Source organism: Nuphar pumila, chromosome 9 (assembly GCF_984573655.1).
Source record: "Nuphar pumila chromosome 9, dmNupPumi1.hap1.1, whole genome shotgun sequence".
Classification (NCBI taxonomy): Eukaryota; Viridiplantae; Streptophyta; class Magnoliopsida; order Nymphaeales; family Nymphaeaceae; genus Nuphar; species Nuphar pumila.
The window spans coordinates 12,181,153-12,203,595 of NC_143257.1; the positions used below are offsets into that span (position 1 = coordinate 12,181,153).

At 37.1% G+C, this 22,443-nt stretch overlaps 1 protein-coding gene across 1 annotated transcript in view; it reads right to left on the bottom strand.

Moving 5' to 3' along the window:
* The window catches only part of LOC149828421 (protein cornichon homolog 4-like), an 81,376-nt gene extending 63,255 nt beyond the window's left edge, over nt 1–18,121 (bottom strand). Inside the window, exon 1 of the mRNA XM_090016841.1 lies at nt 17,852–18,121. Coding sequence (XP_089872967.1) covers nt 17,852–17,926 — 75 coding nt within the window. The 5' untranslated portion in view covers nt 17,927–18,121. The remainder of the gene's footprint in view (nt 1–17,851) is intronic.
* Nucleotides 18,122–22,443: the final 4,322 nt, after the last annotated feature.

The following is a 22,443-nucleotide window of genomic DNA, read 5'->3' on the forward strand; positions in this document are numbered from 1 at the left end:
TAGTCTACCTACCAAGGGTATTTTGGTAATTTAGTCTATCCACCAGGGGCACTTTAGTCATTTCATACATGGGTATTGTTGTCATTGCATCCATTATAGACGTTGGGGCATCTCCCAACGGTCATAAATATGACGGTTGGGAGCTCCCCAACATCTATAATGGCAGCCCCCTTGGTCTATCTGTCATTTGTGCATAAATAAGGCTCAAAGGCCTTTGTATTTTTGTGTTTTTTCTAAAAGCTATTCAATAAACAATATTTTTTTATGTGTCATTGTCTCTTTTGAGACTATTTAGCACTTTTGTGCTTGTGTTGGGCCATTGTGCATTATATTCTTTCTTGGTAATCATGTGTTCATGATTAAATAATTTTCATTGGAGGCTCCCACACACTTCATTACAATATATACCCCCTTGCTTGTGTTTTTTCATATCCTTTTCTCATCATTAATGAGAATTATTTCTCTTTGCCCTTTCTTGTAAAGTGGATTTGGCTCTTGCCTTCTTGGCTTGAAATTAAGCTCATTACATATCCCCTCTAGTTAGAATTCTCCTTCATCTCTTCCAAATTCCCCATCTCTACCATAGCTGACCCCCTACCCTCCATAGCCGACCTCTCTTCTCTCCCATTAAATCTCAATTCCCTAATCTACTCCATGATCGGCTACCATTTCTTGTATCAAAACATGATTATATTCCTATCACAATCAAAAATCCAAAAAAAAAATAGTTTATAGACAAAAAATTTTCAAGAGAACGTGCTAGCCGATTGGAATATTTTATGTTTTCACGTGAAATTCGAGTAGATCAGCCTTGGATCGTGTAGATCAGCGAATTCGATGGTGGTTTCATGTAGATCAGTTCATATTGTGAGGAAGTTCGTAGATCTAAAGAAATTGGCATCAGATCGTGGATTGAAGATCGAATTTCACACCCAATCGTGAAGATTGATGGCTCAACGTGAAAATCGCATGAAATCGGTGAGGCCGAATTCATTTTTATGATGGATTCGTGTTTGGGTTATTGAATTCGTATTAATCTTGCTTCTGATTGTGATATTTTAGGGATCTGATAGTTTGTGCACTGAATTCAAATGGATTGGAGATTGGATGAATTCGATTTGCATGAAGTTTTGTGGAATTGGTGCGAAAATCATTCTTAACGTGGAAATCAATGGTTTATTGCTTATTTGATTGCTTAGTTCTATTGATCGAACTTTAGATGTGATGAATTCATGCATGGATCATCTATTGGGTGTACATATGATTGATTTTACCTAAATTAGGTTGAATTCGAATTTGGAGTGAATTTCAGTGATTTTTGGAATTTATTGGTAGATCAACATAATTTGGGATGCTCTCTTGCCCTTTTTGAGGGTCGGATCAAGCCTTTGTGGTGTTGATCCCACTGTAATAGAGATGAAGAGTCGCTATGGCCGAAATTCCGGCCATTGGACACTGAAATCCAACGAGAATCCCACCGGAAAAATTTTGTTCTACAGAAAACACATCGGATTATTTTGACTTCCGGTATTCGCTCGTGCATCCTTTGGAGCAGAAATTTTGGATATAACTTCTTCACATCCCAAAATTTCAGTTTAGAATTTTGTTTCATCTCAATTGAATCCATGGTGAGCTCTATAGACTCTCACAAAGTCGGTGAAATTTCAGACTGGATCTATGCTCCAGTTCTACAATTTTTTCTCCACTCCAACTGAGAAATTATGTTTTAAGGGATTTTCTGATCGCTAAAATTCTGCAAAAATCATTTCTAAATTCCTGAGTTTGTCTAGATATGTGAGAATTTTGTACTTCTAGAATTTTTGTCATATTTGTTCCAGAACTGTTGTTTTTTTGGGATGTCAAATTTCAGGTTGAACCTCCTCACTTCCCTTAGTCATGCCAAGTCGGGTCTCGGCTTGGTACACTGCTCCAAGAGCATCATCAAGAGAGGTGGTATCGGTCCCAATAACTTCTTTTCCTTGATATGGTGCTCCAAAGCAGCAGCCCACATCAAATAGTTGGAGTTGTTTAGCTCGAATGCAACCACCGTCATGGATTCTTTTTCAGCCATCTTGATAGAGAGGAGTCTCTTTCTTTGCAATCATGATCTTTAAAGAACCCTACCACAATCCCAAGAGACGTTGGCTCTGATACCATGTAATGAAACAAACGAAAATACAATAGAAAACCCACTAAAGATAAACAAGGAACAATAAAGAGTGCACAAGTACTAGTCCACCAAGGGACAATACAATAACCAAGTGAGAACAATCACAAAGGCACAACATGTGCACACAAGAGCCACTATGGGCACACATAACACATAAAAAATATGTATTTTCACTAACAAAATGTAATGAAAAGAGGCGAAAGCACCAATAGAGCAAAAGTCACTCTTTAAGAGTGACCACTAGAGCCACGAACACAAACACCAAATGTGCACACACAAAACTCTCAAATATAGAAAATGACTTAAAGTCATAAGTTGGATATTATTGAAGAAAGGAAGAGAAGGGTGAAAAACCCATTCTTACAAGAGGAGAACACCTTCTCTGTTTATAGAGGAGGGAGGCTCAAAGAAGGGACCACAAGGGGGCTCCCTTGTAGTCGTTGGGAGCCCCAACGGTCAGATTTCTGACCGTTGGGGCCCCAACGGTCAGATTTCTGACCGTTGGGGCCCCAACGACTATAAGAGTGGGGCCCCTTGTGGTCTTACAAAAAGAAAAAAATAAAAAAGGAAAAAGTAAAAAACGAAAAAGAAAAAAGAAAAAAAGTAAAAAACAAAAAATACATTTGCAGTTTTACAAGAATACCCCTATTGGGTATTTCACTAAAAGAGAAACAGTATATATATACATATATGTATATATATACGGATGTATATATATATAAGTATATGTATATATATATATACATATTTTAACACGCCCCCTCAAACTTTACGGGGAGAAGACCGAACGTTTGCTAAGAAGAAACATAAATCGTGGAGTTGGGAGTGCATTGGTGAAGAAGTCAGCTAGTTGATACTCTGAAGTAACATATGGTAATGAGATAGTCCCTCTGAGGTATTCGTCTCGAACATAATGGCAATCTATTTCGATATGCTTGGTCTGCTCATGAAAGGTGTGATTGCTGGCAATGTATATCGCACTTTTGTTATCACAACAGAGCTTGGTGGGAGTGGAAATGGGGATGCCCATGTCAGCAAGGAGACTTCTGAGCCATACGATTTCCATAGTTGTCATTGTCATATCCCGATATTCAGCTTCAGTGGATGACAGTGAAACCTTCTGCTGCTTTTTGCATCTCCACGAAATGAGGGATTCACCTAAAAAAATACAAAGACCTGTTATTGAGATACGATCATTGGGATTTCCTCCCCAGTCAGCATCAGTAAAAGCAGTTAAGTCAAGAGATGAGGAAGAGGATAAGAAGAGTCCTTTGGATATAGTATTTTTGATATATCGCACAATCCTCATTAGGGCTGCCATATGAACCGAAGTAGGTGCATGCTGAAACTGGCTTGTTGCATGAACCGCATGAGCTATGTTTGGACGTGTGATGGATAGATAGGTGAGAGATCCAATTAATTGATGGTAGGGGGTTGGATCCTCAAGAAGAACACCATCTCCAAGTCTCAGTTTTGCATTAATAACTTCAGGAGTCTCAACTTTCTTTTCATCAGATATTCCTGATTTGGTACAAATTTCTGCAGCTAATTTCATTTGAGATAGGATGTATCCTCGCGGTGAATAAGCCACTTCAATCCCTAAAAAATATCTCAAATAACCAAGGTCAGACATATCAAAAGTTTCTTTTAACATAGACTTTACATCATTTACTCCCTTTTTGTCATTCCCAGTAATGATCATATCATCAACATACAGTAGAAGCATAATAATGGAGTCACCTGTCCTTTTAACAAAAAGAGCAGTGTCAGTATAGCAAGAAAAAAATCCTAAATTGATTAATACGTTACTAAACCTATCATACCAAGCTTTAGGATCTTGCTTAAGTCCATATAAAGCCTTTTTTAGTTTCAAAATTTTTCCATTTAAGTTCATACCTGGAGGCGGTTCCATATAAACTTCTTCATTTAAATTACCAATCAAAAAGGCATTTTTAACATCAAGTTGAAAGATTGGCCATTTTTTAACAGAGGCTATAGCAATAAGGGCTCGAACACTAGTCATTCGAGCAACTGGGGCAAAAGTTTCATCATAATCTACCCCATACTCTTGGGCATATCCTTTGGCTACCAACCTAGCCTTATATCTTTCTAATGAACCATCACTCTTAGTTTTTACCTTAAAAACCCATCTACATCCAATGGGTTTCTTGCCATTGGGAGGATCAATGATTTCCCAAGTTTGCGCCTTTTTAAGGGCATTAAGTTCAAGTTCCATAGCTTCATTCCAATGAGCATATTGTTTAGCATCATTGTAATGAGATGGTTCATGAAAGGAGTGAAAGAGCAAGTAGGCATGCTCGAAAGTTAGGAGAAAAAGAGTCATACGAAACAAATCTATTTGGTATCTTGGGAATACGATTTGATCTTCTTTGAGAGGTCTCTTCGATCGACTCACTTTGAGAGAATTTTTCAAGGGCACAAGGGGTATTTCTTTCATTCCTTCTAGAGTAGACTTGAATTTGTCTTGAAACATTTTCTTCTAAGTTTTGATCATCTCTTGGATGTTCAAAATGATCTTCGCTAAGGGATTCACTAGGATCAATATGATCATCTATGATGTTTTCTTGAGGCAACAAGTCAAATAGAAAGGAATAATCAATATTTTCATTTGGTTGGTGCGAAAAACCATTTTCCTCTTTAAGGAATGTGACATCTTTAGAGATATAAAGTTTGTTCTTAAGTATGTCAAAACATCGATAACCTTTTTTGTTTTTCGCCATATCCCAAAAAGATACATTCAATAGCCCTAGGAGAAAGTTTATCATTTTTGTGAGTCAGAACAAAACATTTACATCCAAAAATTCTTAGTCTTTTATAATCGGGAGACATATTGTAAAGTTTTTCAAATGGAGAAAGATTTTTCAAAGAGGATGAAGGAGTTCTATTGATAAGATATATAGAGGTTAAAACTGCTTCGGCCCAAAAGGATTTTGGAATATTTCTTGAAATTAATAATGTTCTTGTAGTTTCTATTATGTGTCTATGCTTTCTTTCTGCAAGACCATTTTGTTGCAGAGTGTTGGGGCAAGAACGTTGGTGACAAATTTCATTTTCTTTTAAATAGCTTTGAAAATCATTGGACAAATATTCGCCTCCCGAATCGGACCTAAGAATAGATAGATTTCCCAAAAATTGATTTTTGACCATTACATGAAATTCTTTAAAGAAGGAGAAAACTTCGGATTTGCGATTTAGGAAGTAAATCCATGTAAATCGAGTGAAGTCATCTATAAAGACCACGTAATACGAAAAACCTCCTTTAGACAAAATAGGGGAAGGACCCCACACATCGGAATTAATAAGTTCAAATGGCCGAGTGGTAAAGTAACTTTTTTGAGGAAATGGAGTAGCTTTAGATTTCCCAAAAATGCAATCTTTACAAGTCATGTAATTGTCTTTACAAGTATTGTTCAAAAACGAAAAAAAAGACATTTTTACAAAATTTGGATGGCCAAGTCTCTCATGCCATATTCCAATACTTTTGTCTTTTACAAGATTGCAAGATGACTTAGATGGAAGAGTCAAAAAATCCATAAAGTAGAGGTCACCCCTTCTATGGCCTTGCCCAATCAGCTTCCCTGACTGGAGATCCTGCACGGTGTAATCTTTAGGTGAGAAAGAGACTTGGCATCCATGATCGGTGATTTGAGAAAGGGAAAAAAGGTTTAAATTAATTTTAGGAACGATTCTCACTTTAGGAACGAAAAAGTCTTTAAAATCAAGTGTTCCAATACTTTCAATTTTCAATGATGTACCATCGGCCGTTCAAACACAAGAGGATATGGGTTCGGAAAAAATATTTGAAAGAGAGTTTTTATGAGATGTCATATGAAAAGAAGCACCGGAGTCTAGTATCCACACACCTGGAGGTGATGAAGAGTAGGCGATGGCGGCTCCGGATGTTGAAGGAGAAGTCTTGAGCAGATGTTGGAGAACTTCAGAGATGTGATTTAGAGTTTCTTTGATATCTCCTTCTTTGGTACTTTCTTCCTTCTTTGGAGAGTTTTCCCCAACCGCGGCTACCTTTCCTTTGAGTTTTGGACAAACCGGTTTAATGTGTCCCGGTTCATTACAATAATGGCATATTATTCCCTTTCTAAGCCCATTACTATTTTTTGTTAAAATGAGGAGGTCTATATGCTTTAACATTCGATCCGGGCCTAGTAACGGCCAAAACTTCATCACTCTTAATGCTCAAGCCAAGTCGAGTTTCTTCTTGACATTTCTCGGCAAGGGCATCTTCAATAGGTAGGGCTTTGCTTCTATGGAGAAGAGATGCCCTTACTTGTTCAAATTCCGGGCGAAGACCATGAAGAAATTGGAAAAAATGTTCCTTTTCAATTTGTTCCCTTCTTAATTCAATATCTTCCGGAGCCACCCACTTAGGCTCAAGAAGAGCAAGTTCATCCCAAAGAGGAGTTAGAGAGCTAAAATAGTCCCGGACACTCATATCCATTTGTTTGGTGGAACGGATTTTTTCTTGACAAAAAAATTGTCGAGCAAGATCCTTTTGGGCATACATACCCTTAAGGAAAAACCAAGTCTCATTGGCCCTTCTAAATTTGGCAATATTAGCACAATTTTTAAGGTCTACATTATTCATAAACCATGCCAAAATTTTGACATGGTTACTTTCCCAATCCTCAATTTTGGATTGATGATCATCAATAGCTTTGATGCGCTCATCGCCATCTAAAGCTTTTTCAACTTCATTTTCGATTTTGGTGAGAACAAGAGAGGGTTCGGGAGTAGTTCCCATAACAAAACCCCAAAGTTTCTTACCTCTAAGATGATTTTCCATAGCGGAGGTCCACATGAGATAGTTGGACCCATTTAGCTTAAAAGAAAGCTCCACTTTAGAGTCACGTTCCATCGGCACCAAAAAGTCCTTCCTTTCTTCAAAAATTGAGAGGCACACGTTCCAAAGAAAAGCCCAATCACCAACCGAGCTCTGATACCATGTAATGAAAAAAGGCGGAAGCACGAATAGAGCAAAAGTCACTCTTTAAGAGTGACCACTAGAGCCACGAACACAAACACCAAATGTGCACACACAAAACTCTCAAATATAGAAAATGACTTAAAGTCATAAGTTGGATATTACTGAAGAAAGGAAGAGAAGGGTGAAAAACCCATTCTTACAAGAGGAGAACACCTTCTCTATTTATAGAGGAGGGAGGCTCAAAGAAGGGACCACAAGGGGGCTCCCTTGTAGTCGTTGGGAGCCCCAACGGTCAGAAATCTGACCGTTGGGGCCCCAACGACTACAAGAGTGGGGCCCCTTGTGGTCTTACAAAAAGACAAAAATAAAAAAGGAAAAAGGAAAAAGAAAAAAAGTAAAAAACAAAAAATACATTTGCAGTTTTACAAGAATACCCCTATTGGGTATTTCACTAAAAGAGAAACAGTATATATATACATATATGTATATATATACGGATGTATATATATATATAAGTATATGTATATATATATACATATTTTAACACAAAGTGCTTAGAAAGCATTAGAGAATACAAGAGAGAGAGTGTCTTTAAATAGGCACTCCAAGACACAAGGGGGCTGGTCCAACAGCTAGTTGGACCAGCTCCAACAGCTATATTTTACAAAAATGAAACAGAAAAAATAAAAATGAAAAAGATGAGTCAGTCCTAGTGGACTGACACCTATTACGTAGGTGAAATGACTGAAATACCCCTGATGGGTATTTCAGTTTACATAAAGAGAATACAAATATATATATATATATATATATATATATATATGTGTGTGTGTGTGTGTGTGTGCTATGTCACAGGGATTCGGCTAGCAGGGTGCCGCACCCGCGTCGACGCGACTCGACGCGGGTGCGGGTGCGGTCAACCCGATCCTGGGTGCGTTGACCACACCCAGGATCATTTAGGTCCATTTTTTTTGGATTTTTTAAAAAAAAAAAATTGCCCTATAAAATGGGCTGCGGAATTTAAAAAAAAAAATCTGCTGACAGTTGCTTGCTGCTGATGCTCTTGTTTTATAAAGGGGCACTTTTAAAATCATCTAAAATTGAAGAGCCTTTTCAATCCAAATCCTTCTTTTTCGTAAAGGATTTTCTCTCTCTATAATAAATGATAATGATGGTGGTAGCCTTGCTGATCCTTCTTTTTCGTAAAGGATTTTCTCTCTCCATAATAAATGATAATGATGGTGGTAGCCTTGCTGGTCCTTCTTTTTCGTAAAGGATTTTCTCTCTCCATAATAAATGATAATGATGGTGGTAGCCTTGCTGGCTATTAGTATTCACTGTTCTCCTGACGAGATGGGTGCTCTAGCTGTAGCCTTGTGTAGACCTCTCTTTTCCACATGTCCAATCCAATAGATTTCTTTTAGTTGTCGTGCAGGTGTATATAAAATGAAATTTGAAGAATCCTATGGCGTGGCAGTGGAGTCGTAGGCCTCATGAAGACTCTCTCTCCAACAAACCACATCAAACCTTGCGCTTATATTTTTTATCGTGAAGACCAGGGAGTTTCAGACATGATTGAATCATGACAGTCAGCAGAACGCAGCAGGCTGGGTCGATCAGATTGCCAATCCTTTCGTTTCATCAATTTTGTCTTGTTGCCTCAAAGTACACAAGCAGAACGTGGGTAACGAGTCTTCAAACAAACACACCAGCAAAAAAAATTGGACCCCCAACCAGCGTCGGGGGAACCCCCGGACCCCCTTGTATATATATATATATATATATATATATATATATATATATATATATATATATATATATATATATATATATATATTACATTTTTGCCCCTGCCACACCCCCGCACCCGGGTTTTTCGGAAGTGCCGAATCCCCGCACCCGCACCCATGTGACATAGTCTGTGTGTGTGTGTACATTGATATATAGATTTTAACAAACAGCACTAAGCTAGTGTTGTGAGGTCAAAGGCACAAAGATGGAGAGTGGTTGTCATGTTCTATCCTGGAGGTGGGAGACGTGAGCATGTTAAGTGCAGGTTGAATACTTCAGTAGCATTAACAGGCCTGTGTATTCTAAATGTGGACGTGAGAACAGAATGGGCACACAGGAATGAAACAGAGGGCCTAAAACTCCTTGATTGCTACACAGTTGCTGAACTCACAGGAGACACGCAAACAGTGTTCAAAGAAAGGAATCAATCAGAATTCAGATCCCAAGAAACACACAGTCAACATATTTGATGAAATGGTGCAAAGTAATAATAATTTGGCAGCCTATGCAGAGGAAGTGCTGCAAAGCAAGAGTGTAAGGCCGGCAGCAATTCCATTCTCTAATTGGTGGATGTTGGCTACTGAAACTAATTCCACAACAAAGATGGCTGTGGCAGTTTCCTATTCTGAATTGCTTGATATTGAGTTTGGTAGACAAAATTACTGTCACAATGTCAAGCTCTTAATGCACATCTTGGCAAGAGCTGAAATTGAATCTGTTACTGCTGATCTGCACTGCAAGAGTTTGGGTACTGAAGTAGGCTCATCAACGTTTGAAGAAATTTTCTATAAACACTTGATGATGTGCAGTGATGGAACTGCAGATGGCGGACACCAATTGCCGAATCATGCTTATGTAGAAGGGTGAGGTTGATACAATTGGATTTCTTATATCAAAAGTATGCTATATACCATTGCAACAAGGGTATTCATACTGAGGCAATTCACATAGGTGGTGGGCAGGGTACTGTAACTACAAGAAGGGTTATAAGAGCTGAACAAGTGACTGCTACCCCTATGCTTCCAGATTCCATGCTCTTGGTTGAAATCCAAGCACTTGAGAATGCACAGGTAGTTCATCAAGTGAAGAATTCTGACTTGCTCAAAAGAGTTGGGTGTTTGCAAAGGTTGATGCAGAATTCTAATCAACAACAAGCAGTGAAAATTGGCCAAGCTCAAGACATTGAGTTTATGAAGGATCGAGCTTCAGCTGATTCCTTGGCAAGGTGCAGTAGCCACCACGACTAGTCTCATTTCGAACCTGACCAAACCGATATCCAGTCACTACTGCTGGAAGCTCAAAATCAGCAAGAAACATCACAGTTGAAGTTGCTGTTTTAGTGGCTGCTGAACAGTACCTAACAAAATTGATCTCAGATCTGGTGATTGACATTATAGTGGCAAAATGTGAATACAGGATTCAGGTATACAGCAGCCTCTGTGTTCTTGAGCTCACTGACCATGATTCAAATAGTAGGTTACTCATCGGCTGTGGCCAAATCTTGGATTAAACTTGTGCCACAACTATGACAGTTGCAACAGCTACAACCCCTACACCAGATGACAGTACTACAGCAGCCATAGCATCCAAGGTATATACCTTGCTAGCCATTGCAACAGCAGCTAAAGCTGCATCCCAATACCTGCAACAACAATTGCTGCAACTACAGTTGCCACAACACCCATCACCTCAGCCACACTGGGGCATCACAGGGTGTCCTAACTCTGTTTATGTGAACCCGGAAACCTTCTTATCCTCCATAGTCATCCTCCCTTCTGTCTCATTTCATCTCAATTCCCTCATCTACTCCGAGATTGGCTACCAAAAGCACAATGTTTAGGTGAGAAGGATTCACAAAAAACAAAATGAGTAGGTGGAATAGAAATACAAGAACTACGACCTACTTGAGGAGGAGATGACTCTTAAGATTCTTGTTAAGGATTAGCAGGGACACAATTGGGATATTCCATACCTTCAGTCTCTCTGGCGTCTATCTAATCTGAAAAGGGTATTGGGTGCTTTCTTGCCTTTTAGAATAGGTTAAAATAGGATCACTGCTATGTGCTTGCACTTCATCCTATGCATTGGTATTCTTAGGTTTCTGCTCTTCAATAGGAGAAGTTACCAAGAAGGAAAAATCCACTTAATGTTCTTCCTTATCCCCAAGTTGATCAAATAAGACACATGCTTGAGAAACACTGTCTAGATATCCAAATCTTTTAATCCATAGGACCAAACATTTATAATCCTTGTCCATCAAAAAATCCCAAAAAGCAACACTCTACTAATGTAGAAGACAGTTTATCCTAATACCTCTCAGGCTATGTCACAGGGACTCTTCAACTAGGTGCCGCACCCGCGTCGCACCCGCACCCGATGCAGTCAACCTGACCCTGGGTGCAGTCAACGCACCTAGGGTTATTTATGTCCAACTTTTGGACTTCATATATATATATATATATATATATATATATATATATATATATATATATATATATATATATATATAGTTTTTTATATTTTTGCCGCACCCATGTGACATAGCTCTCAGGTAACAAAACATAATGTGTGCACCTAAATATTCTCAAAGACATAATTAGGAATTTCATTATACACTTTTTGAAATGGAGATATACCTGCAAGAACTCCTGAAGGCATATGATTTATCAAATAAATTGTCATATTTACAGCCTCAGCCCAATATATATTTGGCACATGACTAGCGAATAATAGGGCTTTAGTAGTCTCTAAAATATGCTTGTTCTTTCTCTCACCAACTCCATTCTGCTCAACAGTATAAGGACAAAAACTTTTGATGCACAATCCCTTTTCCTTGCAAAAAATTCTTGACATGTATGTCCAATATATTCTACTCTTGAATCCATACATAATATATTAATTTTGGCACCAAATTGAGTCACAATCAAAACACAAAACTTTTTGAAGATTTCATAAATTTCACTTCTATTTTTCATAAAATAAATCCAAGTATATGTTGTACAAAAAGTGACAAAATAGGTAGCACCCCCTTAGACAAAACAGGAAATGAACCCTAAACATCTAAATATACAAGATAAAATGCAGACTCAGACTCAACCACTCTATTTCCAAAAAGAAGAACATGACTTTTGGCAAGCCCACAACTCTCACACTACTTTACATGCTCTAACACAGACACTCTATACTCATATAACCAACCAGAAGACACAAGATATTGCAACCTAGAGTTGATAACATGACTCAGTCTCTGGTGCCATAAAACAAACTCATCAAGAATCATAGCTCCCAGACCAACTTCATCTCTTCTCAGCAAGCTGAAGTCCAACCAGTTGAGATAATACAAGTCTCCTAACCTATGGCAATCCTAATTCTTCTCCCTGATAGTTGACCCTACACAACAAAATCTAGAGGAAAGAAAGTCTCATTACAGTTAAGTTTTGTTATTTGACCAACAGAAATAAGATTCATAGCAAGAGAAGGTAAATGATACACTTGACAAATTTTCAATTTACTCCCAAGATACAATATAGGACCTTTGAAACAAACTTAGAGGAACCATTTGCAATGTGAAAGGTGTCATTGCATGAAGGACACTTGGTTTAGATTCATGTGTTGTCATATGACATGATGCACATGAATCTAGCAAACTTTCATTTGACATATCAAAGATACCAGCAAAAGTAATACCAGATAAAGGGGAGGATGACACAGTTGGCTGAGCCAAAAGTTGCTAAAGTTGTTGAATCTGTTCCAGGATAGGAGAATGAACTATAGGAGTTTAATCAGAAGAGGTCATTGCTAGAGATAGAGGATACTACACACTACTACTCCAAGAAGAACCATCTTTAGGCTTGGCAGCCTCAAAGCTAGAAGATGCCATGAGTGCTCTAAATTTCTTAAGAATCGAGCAAGTATTCTTCATGTGCACAAGTTCTTTGCAATAATGGCAGTAAATTGAACTCATGTCACCCCTAAGCCCTCCTATCCTACTCCCCATCCTACTCTCAAACTGCCATGTGGCTGCTAAACCAGTCCTCAGCAAGATAAATGCTGAGAGATGTGTTCTCAGTTTCTTTATCAATCAACTCTACCAAAGTCTGAACCAAAGTGAGTAAAGATGGACTATGCAGTATCCCATTATGCATACTATCGAACTCCACACACTACGCTACAAGCAAAACAATCCATCTATAACTGATCTTTGCCTTTATTCTCAAGATTCCTGTACTTAGTGCACCCTTTGCACTTGGCACACATCACATTGGGAAGCATACGAGTTAGAGCATCGCATATCTGCTAAAACCTAGAGAAAATGTCTACTAATTCGCTCTCTTGCCTCAATGCTTTGAGCTCTTGAGCTAATTAATACCTCTTAGCCCAATCGAATTACCCATAAATTTGCTTCAAGTAATTCCAAGCCTCCTTAGCTTCCTCACACTTAACTAATATTAATTGCTATATTTTGTTGTACAGAGTCTACAGACCCTAAGAGCCATGCTTTTACCTAGGAATTCTCCCTCTTACATTCTTCTATAACAGTCTCAAAATTTTTATTAACCTCCTCGGGTTTACGGTTTGACCCATCAAGATATCCACCATACCCAAATCCCTTACAGTTCTCAAAAACTCAACCTAGTACATATAATTTGTTTTATCAGTTTAATCAGTATGAATTGAATGCTCTCCCTCTTATCCAAGCTTCATATCTTCTAAAACACCCAACTCCATAAAATGCAGTTCACAAATCCTTTTCACACAAATTCAACCACTTGTAAACTTTTATACACCAGCCAATATCCAGGCAATCAAGTCATCGATACAAAACTCATAACTATCATTACCACCTCACAATCCACTATGAAAAACACTTCATAAACTCCAAAATTCTCCACCAAATGAGTCAAAATCACTTCGAATAGTTTCCAATATAAAAACTGACCCAGATGGAACCAATTATAAGCAATGAGACTCGATCGAGTGCTCAAAAAACAAATATACTCAAATCTAAACCAAGTTGCAGCCTCAACACAAAATATTAAAAATTCTATATAAAATCCAATACCTCACCAAATGACATGATATTTAATTTGTTGGCCTTGTAAAACCTTCCTCTAGTGAAGTCCCAACTCACCCAACTCAAATCAGACCAAGCCAAATTGGGCATGAACTCCAAGGATGATGTCAGCAAGGATTCATGTCCTCCAACTCTGGTTCCAACTAGCTGATCCTTCCTCCTTCCAAATCTACTACAATCCTCTCTTAATGCACCAACATGACTCTAATACCATGTGGAGCAAAACTATGCACAAGAGAGAAGAGAGAAGAAAAAAAGAGGCATAAAGGATGATTTCCTTCACTAAAGAGAAGAGAATACAATACATATAGGGCTGATCCCTTTTGTCCTAATAAAGAATAAAAAATTGGATAATAATAGACTTACAACATTGACTACATGATTACTTTCTAAAATTGGATAAGAACCACCCTCAAATGGTCAATGTGACTATAGTATTACATCCACCTATATAATACAACATGTTATACATTCCTTTCACAGAGTAATAGACCTTAACAATCCTCAAAGTATTCATCTTGAATATAGTGACAATCCATCTCGATGTGTTTAGTTCGTTCACGAAAGACGTGATTATTAACAATGCAAATGGCACTCTTATTGCTGTGAAAAAGTTGTTAAGGTCCACTCGTGAAAGGTATGTTCACAAAGCAATATAAATGGCACTCTTATTGTCATGAAAATTTGTGAAGGTTGAGCCAAAATAATTCCCGAATCCATTAATATACATCTCAACCATACCAATTTCTTTGTAGTAGTTGTTATTGCTATATATTCAGCTTTAGTTGATGAAATAACAACTTTTTGTTGCTTCTTATACCTCCATGAGATGATGATCGCCTAAAAAAACACAATATCCAATAGTGGAATGTCTATTTGTGATATCCCCAACCATAAAGATCCAAAGGCAAGGAGGAAGATAAGAGAAGTCCCTTGGAAATGGTATGCTTGATATAGCACACAATAGGAATGGTTGCACTCATTTAAACTATGTTGGGCTCATGCTGAAATTCGTTGAAGACATGAACATGAGAAATGTCAAATGGAGTGATGGTTATGTGGGTGCTTCCACCCCACTAGCCTTTGGTAGGTAGTAGAATTATCCAGTCCTACTCCATCAGTATCTCGTAATTTCAAATTCAAGACCTCAAGAGTGTTAACTACTTTATTATCAATGATGCTAGATCTTGAAACTATCTCTACAACAAAATTTCATTTGTGAAAGAAAGTATGCTCAGAACGAATATGCAACTTTGATTCCAATGAAATATTGAAGGTAATCCAAATCATTCATCTCACATTGAGTTTGGACTTGCTGATATACTCAATGTCTTTTCGGCCACTTCTAGTGATGATCATACCATCAATATAAAGAAACAAAATAATGATACTTGTAGAAGATGATTTGACAATGCAGTTTTAGTATAGCAAGATTTATATCCAACTTTTAACATAATACTACTGAATATTTCAAACAAAGCATGAGGTGCCTACTAAAGACAATAAAGGGCTTTATGCCGACGAAGAACAAAACCTTCAGGAATCCTTAGAACTGGTAAGGCATCCATATAAACTTTTTCTTGCAAAACTCTATTAAAGAATGCATTTTAACATTCACCTAATATACAGTTTACTTTTGAGTAGATGCAATGATAATAAATGTCCTTACGGTAGTAATTTCAGCAACTAGAGCAAAAGTTTCTTTATAGAAAATTCCATTCTTTTAAAAATACCCTTTTGCTGCCAAATGCCAATCTAGTTTTGTAACACAAGATTTCCATCACTTATGGTCTTGACTTTAGAAACCCATCTACATCCAATAATTTACTTTCCTTGAAGTAGAGTCTATATATCCTAGGCTTTGGTTCCTTGAAATCCCTCAAAAATGGTTTTTTTCCATTCAGGGTGAAGAACAGCTTCTTGATATGAAATTGTTTCATAAAAGAAATCAACGACTAAGTAGGCCTTATATTTAGGTGCAAAAGAATCATAGGATACACCCCATGTTGGAGGAATAACCACCTGGCTAGAACGATGGATTTGAGACCGCATGGTGTCATTGTTAATAGTCTCATGTTCAAGAAAATTATTCTCAGGAGAACACTCTTTGCCATTTAAATCAACATCAAGATCAATAGATTGATTGGAATTACTATTAGATATAAAAAGAATAATCATGAATGGATTTTTCAATTGCTTTTTCAGCTTTAAAATAGCAATTTTTTCAAAGAAACATTGTGTGAAACATATAATTTACATGAACTGCATCATAACACCTAAGATCCTTTTTGGTTATCAATATAACATAGAAAGGCAAAAGGAATAACTTTGCGTGACATAGCAACTATAGCCAAAAATTCAAAGTCTCAAACAATCAAGTGCCAATTTAAAAAGTTATTCAACTATATGCATACGCTATACGGTTTCCATGCATATAGATATCATCTACATGAAACTTCCAACAAGATAACAATGATCAATGAAATGACAACATATGGTTGTTGATGTCAGTCCTGCCATATCGATGTGAAAGTCATTTGGGATCTCGTTAATACATCTCAATTTTTTCTGGAAAAAACTTCATTTGCCTCATCCTCACATCTCCATTTCACACCCTAGAATTTGAAGTTTCCTATCAAATATAATTAGTGCTATATATGTTTTCAGTGCCATTACCATATCAATGATGAATGACCCGAGGTTGTTTTCTGTAGATCTCATATTTGCCACAAAGCAACCAATTATTTATGATGAATGGACCTGACATAATGAATCATGATTGAGGAGTCTGATTTAGGCCTATTTATCAATATGCATATGACATCCTTTATGAATTTACCTCCAAGACATCTAATTTTCAGCAGATAGATTTCTTTGTGTGTGTGTGTGTGTGTTGAGAACAGCTGTTTAATGTGTCCGCATGTTGTAATTCTGAGTCCTGGTGCATCACACCAAACTAGAGCTTAGATTCTTTGCAACAGATAAGAAAGTATAGCAGTGATTGATGCACTTATTTGAATATTCTTATGCAACAAATTGCCTCACATTTTTTTTTAAGCTAAAATTGCACATTATGTTTGTCTTATTGCAGGGTCCATCTCTACCGATTATCCTTTTTCATTATCTATCGCTTCCAAGGTCTCCATGTACTCAAGCATCATTATCACCTACATGTAACAGCGTTTCAGAGTGTTTACTTCTTGTGTAGCTGTGGGTTCCTGATCCTCCATTACAAGGGTGAAACTTATCATGTTTTATTCCAACTTATTGAAGACAACTTCGCATTATATGATAGAACTTTCATGCCTCTGTTGTTAATGTCCAAGGACAAGCTTCTGTTTGGTCAAGATGAGTAATTAGCCTTCCCATTCTTGAGGCACTCTGCCAATGTGAGTGTCTAATGATCATTTTCATCATCTTGGTCAATGTAACTGTCGTCGATAATCTGTTTAGCTCTTAAAGCGGTTCCACCTCCACCTTAGGACTAGTGTTTTTTTTTACCTGTGCGAAATGATTCTCTCCTCAACTGTAGGCATGTCCGTTTTATCAAAAACAACCTTAGCTAGTGGTATATAGCAGCATCCCATAACATTTGCTTCTAGGGTGAAGATCCCTTGGAAAAAATAAAGGACGGATGAAGCCATGAAGGGTCCCGTTCATTTCGAGTGTAAACATTTATCTCTGCTGTTTTATAAATGGAAAGATCATCATCATCATCAAAATCAGAGCTGTTATCAATAGTAACGCGATTTCATGGTAACAAACGTGACAGGAACAACGAATCGATCACATAAGAGTGGAGCAGCGCGCAGAGAGAGAGAGAGAGAGAGAGAGAGAGAGAGAGAGAGAGAACCTGATAGATGACCAACACCAGCACAGCAATGAGGACGAAGAAAGCCAGCAGCCAAACGTACAAGTCGGCCTCCATGGCGTCCCACGACTAACTACTGGATGATCTCGATGATTCCCATTACGGAAGATTATCCGTTTCAGCACACCCTCCTCCTCTCCTCCTTATTTCTCCCCCTGGTCTTTGGACAAAGATAGGAAAGAAGAAAGGAGGAAGGCCTCTCTCTCTCTGGTTTTCTTTTGCCTGCCGTACCGCAGTCGTTTCTCAACTCAAAAAATCTCCAACTCTGCAAACGGTTCGGATTTCGGATGGAAAAATACATTGGAAAGTGGAAAGTCGGATCAATTTGTAAGAACCAACAACCCTCGAACACATGCACACACCACACAGCTCATGATTGTACTTGGTTCGAACACATTCATGGTAAACTACTCTCTCTCTCTCTCTCTCTCTCTCTCTCTTTTACGGAGAAAGAAGTTTATGATATACTCAACACGTTACACGCTCAACACGACTCTCGTTGGTAGGAGAGACTTTTCTTAAATTACATTTTTTTTTTAACTCAAAGAACTTAAGCTTATAGGACTTTTAAACGGCTGGTGAGTTAGACACATGTTCTCTTTAACTCTTGCTTCAAGTGGGCCTCTTGAATGTCCCTCTATCTTCATGTGGGAGACTATCCGGTTATACCCTTAATTGATATGTGTCTCCCCCTTTATATAGGCTCCTTGGGCTTCCCATTGAGTCTTCATCTTCGATGACTATCATGTTACACTCTTAATTAATATGGATCTCTCTCTTCACGTAGAGTTCTTGGGCTTCCCATTAAGACTTGCTCTTCACGTGGGAGACTACCATGCCCTAGTCCTCATCAACATTCTCTGTCAAGCTCAACTCTCGGTCAATTAAATTGAGCTTGGACCTGATAAAGATGGATTGTGGACCTCAAAGAGTTTTTGTCAATGTATGTCATATGCTCCTTAAAAGATATAAATTAAACTTTTAATTCATCTGACTTTTTCTCGAACAAAATAAAAGTTAATCTCTATATGCTTTGTACGAGCATGAAATACGGGGTTGACGGCCACATAGGTTGCACCCAAATTATCGCACCAAATGATAGGTGTATTATGCATTGAGACCTTAAGTTCTTTCAACAAAGAGCTTAGCCAAATGAGTTCCAAAGCAACATTGGTCAGTGCTTTATATTCTGCTTTTGTACTGGATTTGACTATTGTATGTTTTTTGAAATAATTTCAGGACAATAAGTTTGACCCAAGAAATATGAGATAATCACTAGTTGGCCTTTTGTCATCTGGGCATCCAACCCAATCCGCATCTGCATACCCAGCAAGCTTAACCGAGTTTAACCTTTATACATGTAACCTATGCATAATTGTTCCCTTGAGATACCGTAAAATTCATTTGACATGACTAATGATCATGAAGTGGCTTATGCATGAACTAACAAACTTTGTTTACTAAATATTTTATGTTTGGTCGTGTAAACGTAATGCATTGCAAAACACTAACAATATTGTAATAATGAGTGGCATCTTTAAAATGTTCTCTCATGTATTTTTAGAGCGACAATTTTACAACTGACGGTGTCACCATAAGTTTAGCTACTATCATATTTGTCTTATTCAAAATGTCAACAATATATTTACTTTGAGATAGAATTATGCCATTACGAGTATGAATAGCTTCTACACCTAGAAAATATCGTAGTGGCCCAAGGTCTCTAATGAAAAATTCTTTTCCAGAATCATCGATTAACTTATGAACTTCATCGGTAAAGCTCTCTGTTATTATAATATCAACGTAAATAAGCACAAAAACCATATTTTTTAGTGTTTAATGAACAAATAACTATCTACTCAAGATTCAACAAAGCTCAACCAAACAAGATAGACATTTAGATGTTCAAACAATCTCAATGAACTTGCTTTAGTCCATACAGGGCCCACTTCGACTTGCATACATAGCTAAGAAATTGTTTACTTTCAAATCCAGGAGGTTGAACTATGAAAAGCTCTTTTTTTAGAAAAGCATTATTGGCATCTAATTTATGCAAGATCCACACCTGACTTATTGCAATTGAAAGTTCAATTCTAGTTGTAGTAGGCTTGATAATAGGATTGTAAGTTTCAAAGTAATATATCCCTTCTTGTTGATTATAGTCTTTGGCTATCAGTTGAGCTTTATAATGTGCAATAGACCCATCTATATGTGTCTTTATCTTATATATTCATTTACACCCAACTAGGTTTTAAGCTTCATTAGCTGACATAAGAGTCTTGAGTGTCATTCCTTATTAAAGTATTATATTCTTGCATGACACTAACCCACTTGTTATCTTTTTTGGCTTGATTAAAATTCATAATGTTTAAGTCTTGCTTCAAGTAGGCCTCTTGAATGTCCCTCTATCTTCATGTGGGAGACTATCAGGTTATACCCTTAATTGATATGGGTCTCCCTCTTTATATAGGTTTCTTGGGCATCCCATTGAGTCTTCATCTTCAAACGAAAGACTATCATGTTACACTCGTAATTGATACGAATCTCCCTCTTCACGTAGAGTTCTTAGGCATCTCATTGACACTTCCTCTTCACGTGGGAGACTACCATGCCCTAGTCATCATCAACACTCTTCGTCAAGCTCAACTCTCGGTCAATCAAATTGAGCTTGGACCTGATAAAGATGGATTGTGGACCACAAAAAAAGTTGATACCAATATTTGTGACTATGGTATATAACATGAGTATACCAAATATTTGTGACTAAGGTATATACCATGAGTATACCAAACCTAAGGTATATACCATGAGTATACCAAACCTAAATACACAATACACTAGTATACCTACAATACAAGACAAATGAGAGAGAAATAAATCCAATGAACAAATCCTATAAGTATACTTCTATACTTAATACAAACACATCAAGTGCATCAATACTACATATTTCCTAATACGCCCCTCAAACTTATGGTGAACCAAAAGTTTGCAAAAAAAGGAGTATAAAAGATCTGCAATATCTTCCATCCCCAAGCTGCTTGCAAAAGCTCCACTTCAACCTAGGTCTCCCAGTACACTAATCTTCAAATTCTCAAGAATGTCTTGGCCCAATTTACAGCATCTTTATAGCTCTTGCGGTGGGAGAGCAAAAAATAACAACTACAATAAGAAAAGGATATCCCAACTAAGTTTTAAATAGAACCAATTTAAGGTAAAAAAAATCAAGTTTTACAAATACCAATTAAAAATAAGTAATTACTACAATATTATACATATATATAGAGAGAGAGGTGGTCTAGCACACAAAAAAAGACAAAAATAAAATATATAGAATATACAACAAACAAATTTCAAATAATTATTTAAAGGAAAACATTGAAATCATTGAGAGCAATAATCAAGTACTCTTCAAAAACCAATTTAAAAGACAATAGATTAAATAACCACAACCAAAGGAATTTCAAACATAGAAGGGACTTCATATGGGAAGGAATAAAGCGAGATACAAAGAGTATGTTAAAGAATGCCAACTGTGCCAAGGGACCAAGTATGAGACCTCATCCCCTACTAGTTACCCTAACCCTTGCCTAGTTCCACATAAGTATGGGAAGATATATAAATGGACTTCATAGATAGGCTTCTAATAGTAAACACTAGAAGAAACTTGTGGATTAGCGACGGCTACATTCCGTCGCTAATCCATCACAAATCCATCACTATAGAGTTTAGCGACGGGTAACTTTATCATAAATTTCTAGTTGCTAATTAGCTACAGAACGTATTTGTCGCTACTTCCGTCGCTAAATTGCGATGAATTAGCGAATGCTATGATTCGTCGCAAGGTCGTTGTTAATCTGTAGAGATTTGAGTTTGCAATAGATATGAATCTGTCGCTAATTCCGTCGCTATTGTAGCGACATAATTATAATGGATTACAATTCATCGCGAAAAACATCAGCCAATTTAGTTTTGCGATGGATAAATATCTGTCGCTAAATTGGAGGCCGATACTAATTAGCGACAGATAATATCTGTCACAAAAAAAAATTTAAAATATAAATATCGAGAAAAAAGTTCTCGTGATACAATTTATATATCCTGTGAATAAAAAATAAAGTACACATAAAAATTACATATACAAAGCAACTACAAACAATTTATCGATCCACTATAATCCTCACCAAGTTCTAATTATTTACAAGTAAACAATTACAAAGAGTTTCTTTTGAAACAACAAGAAAGTACAACAAATTTAACACATGAATCTAATCATCACCAAGATTCTGTGTCATCTTCTTCATTGTCACGATCTGCCCTTTCATCCATGCCTCCATCAACTCTTCTACGCTGATTATCTCCAACATCCTACAAGTGAAAAGAAAGGTTAGTATTGATAAACAAAATATAATAAAATAAATTATATGCAATGCACCTAAGCTAAGGCAATCAAAGTAACATGGGTGAATTACACATAGTCTAGCTAGCAATAAAGTGAAGGATATTAACAGAATTTGGATGTGTTCTAAGGCTGACAGAAAAAATTCATAATGATTCAATAATGCAAATATTGT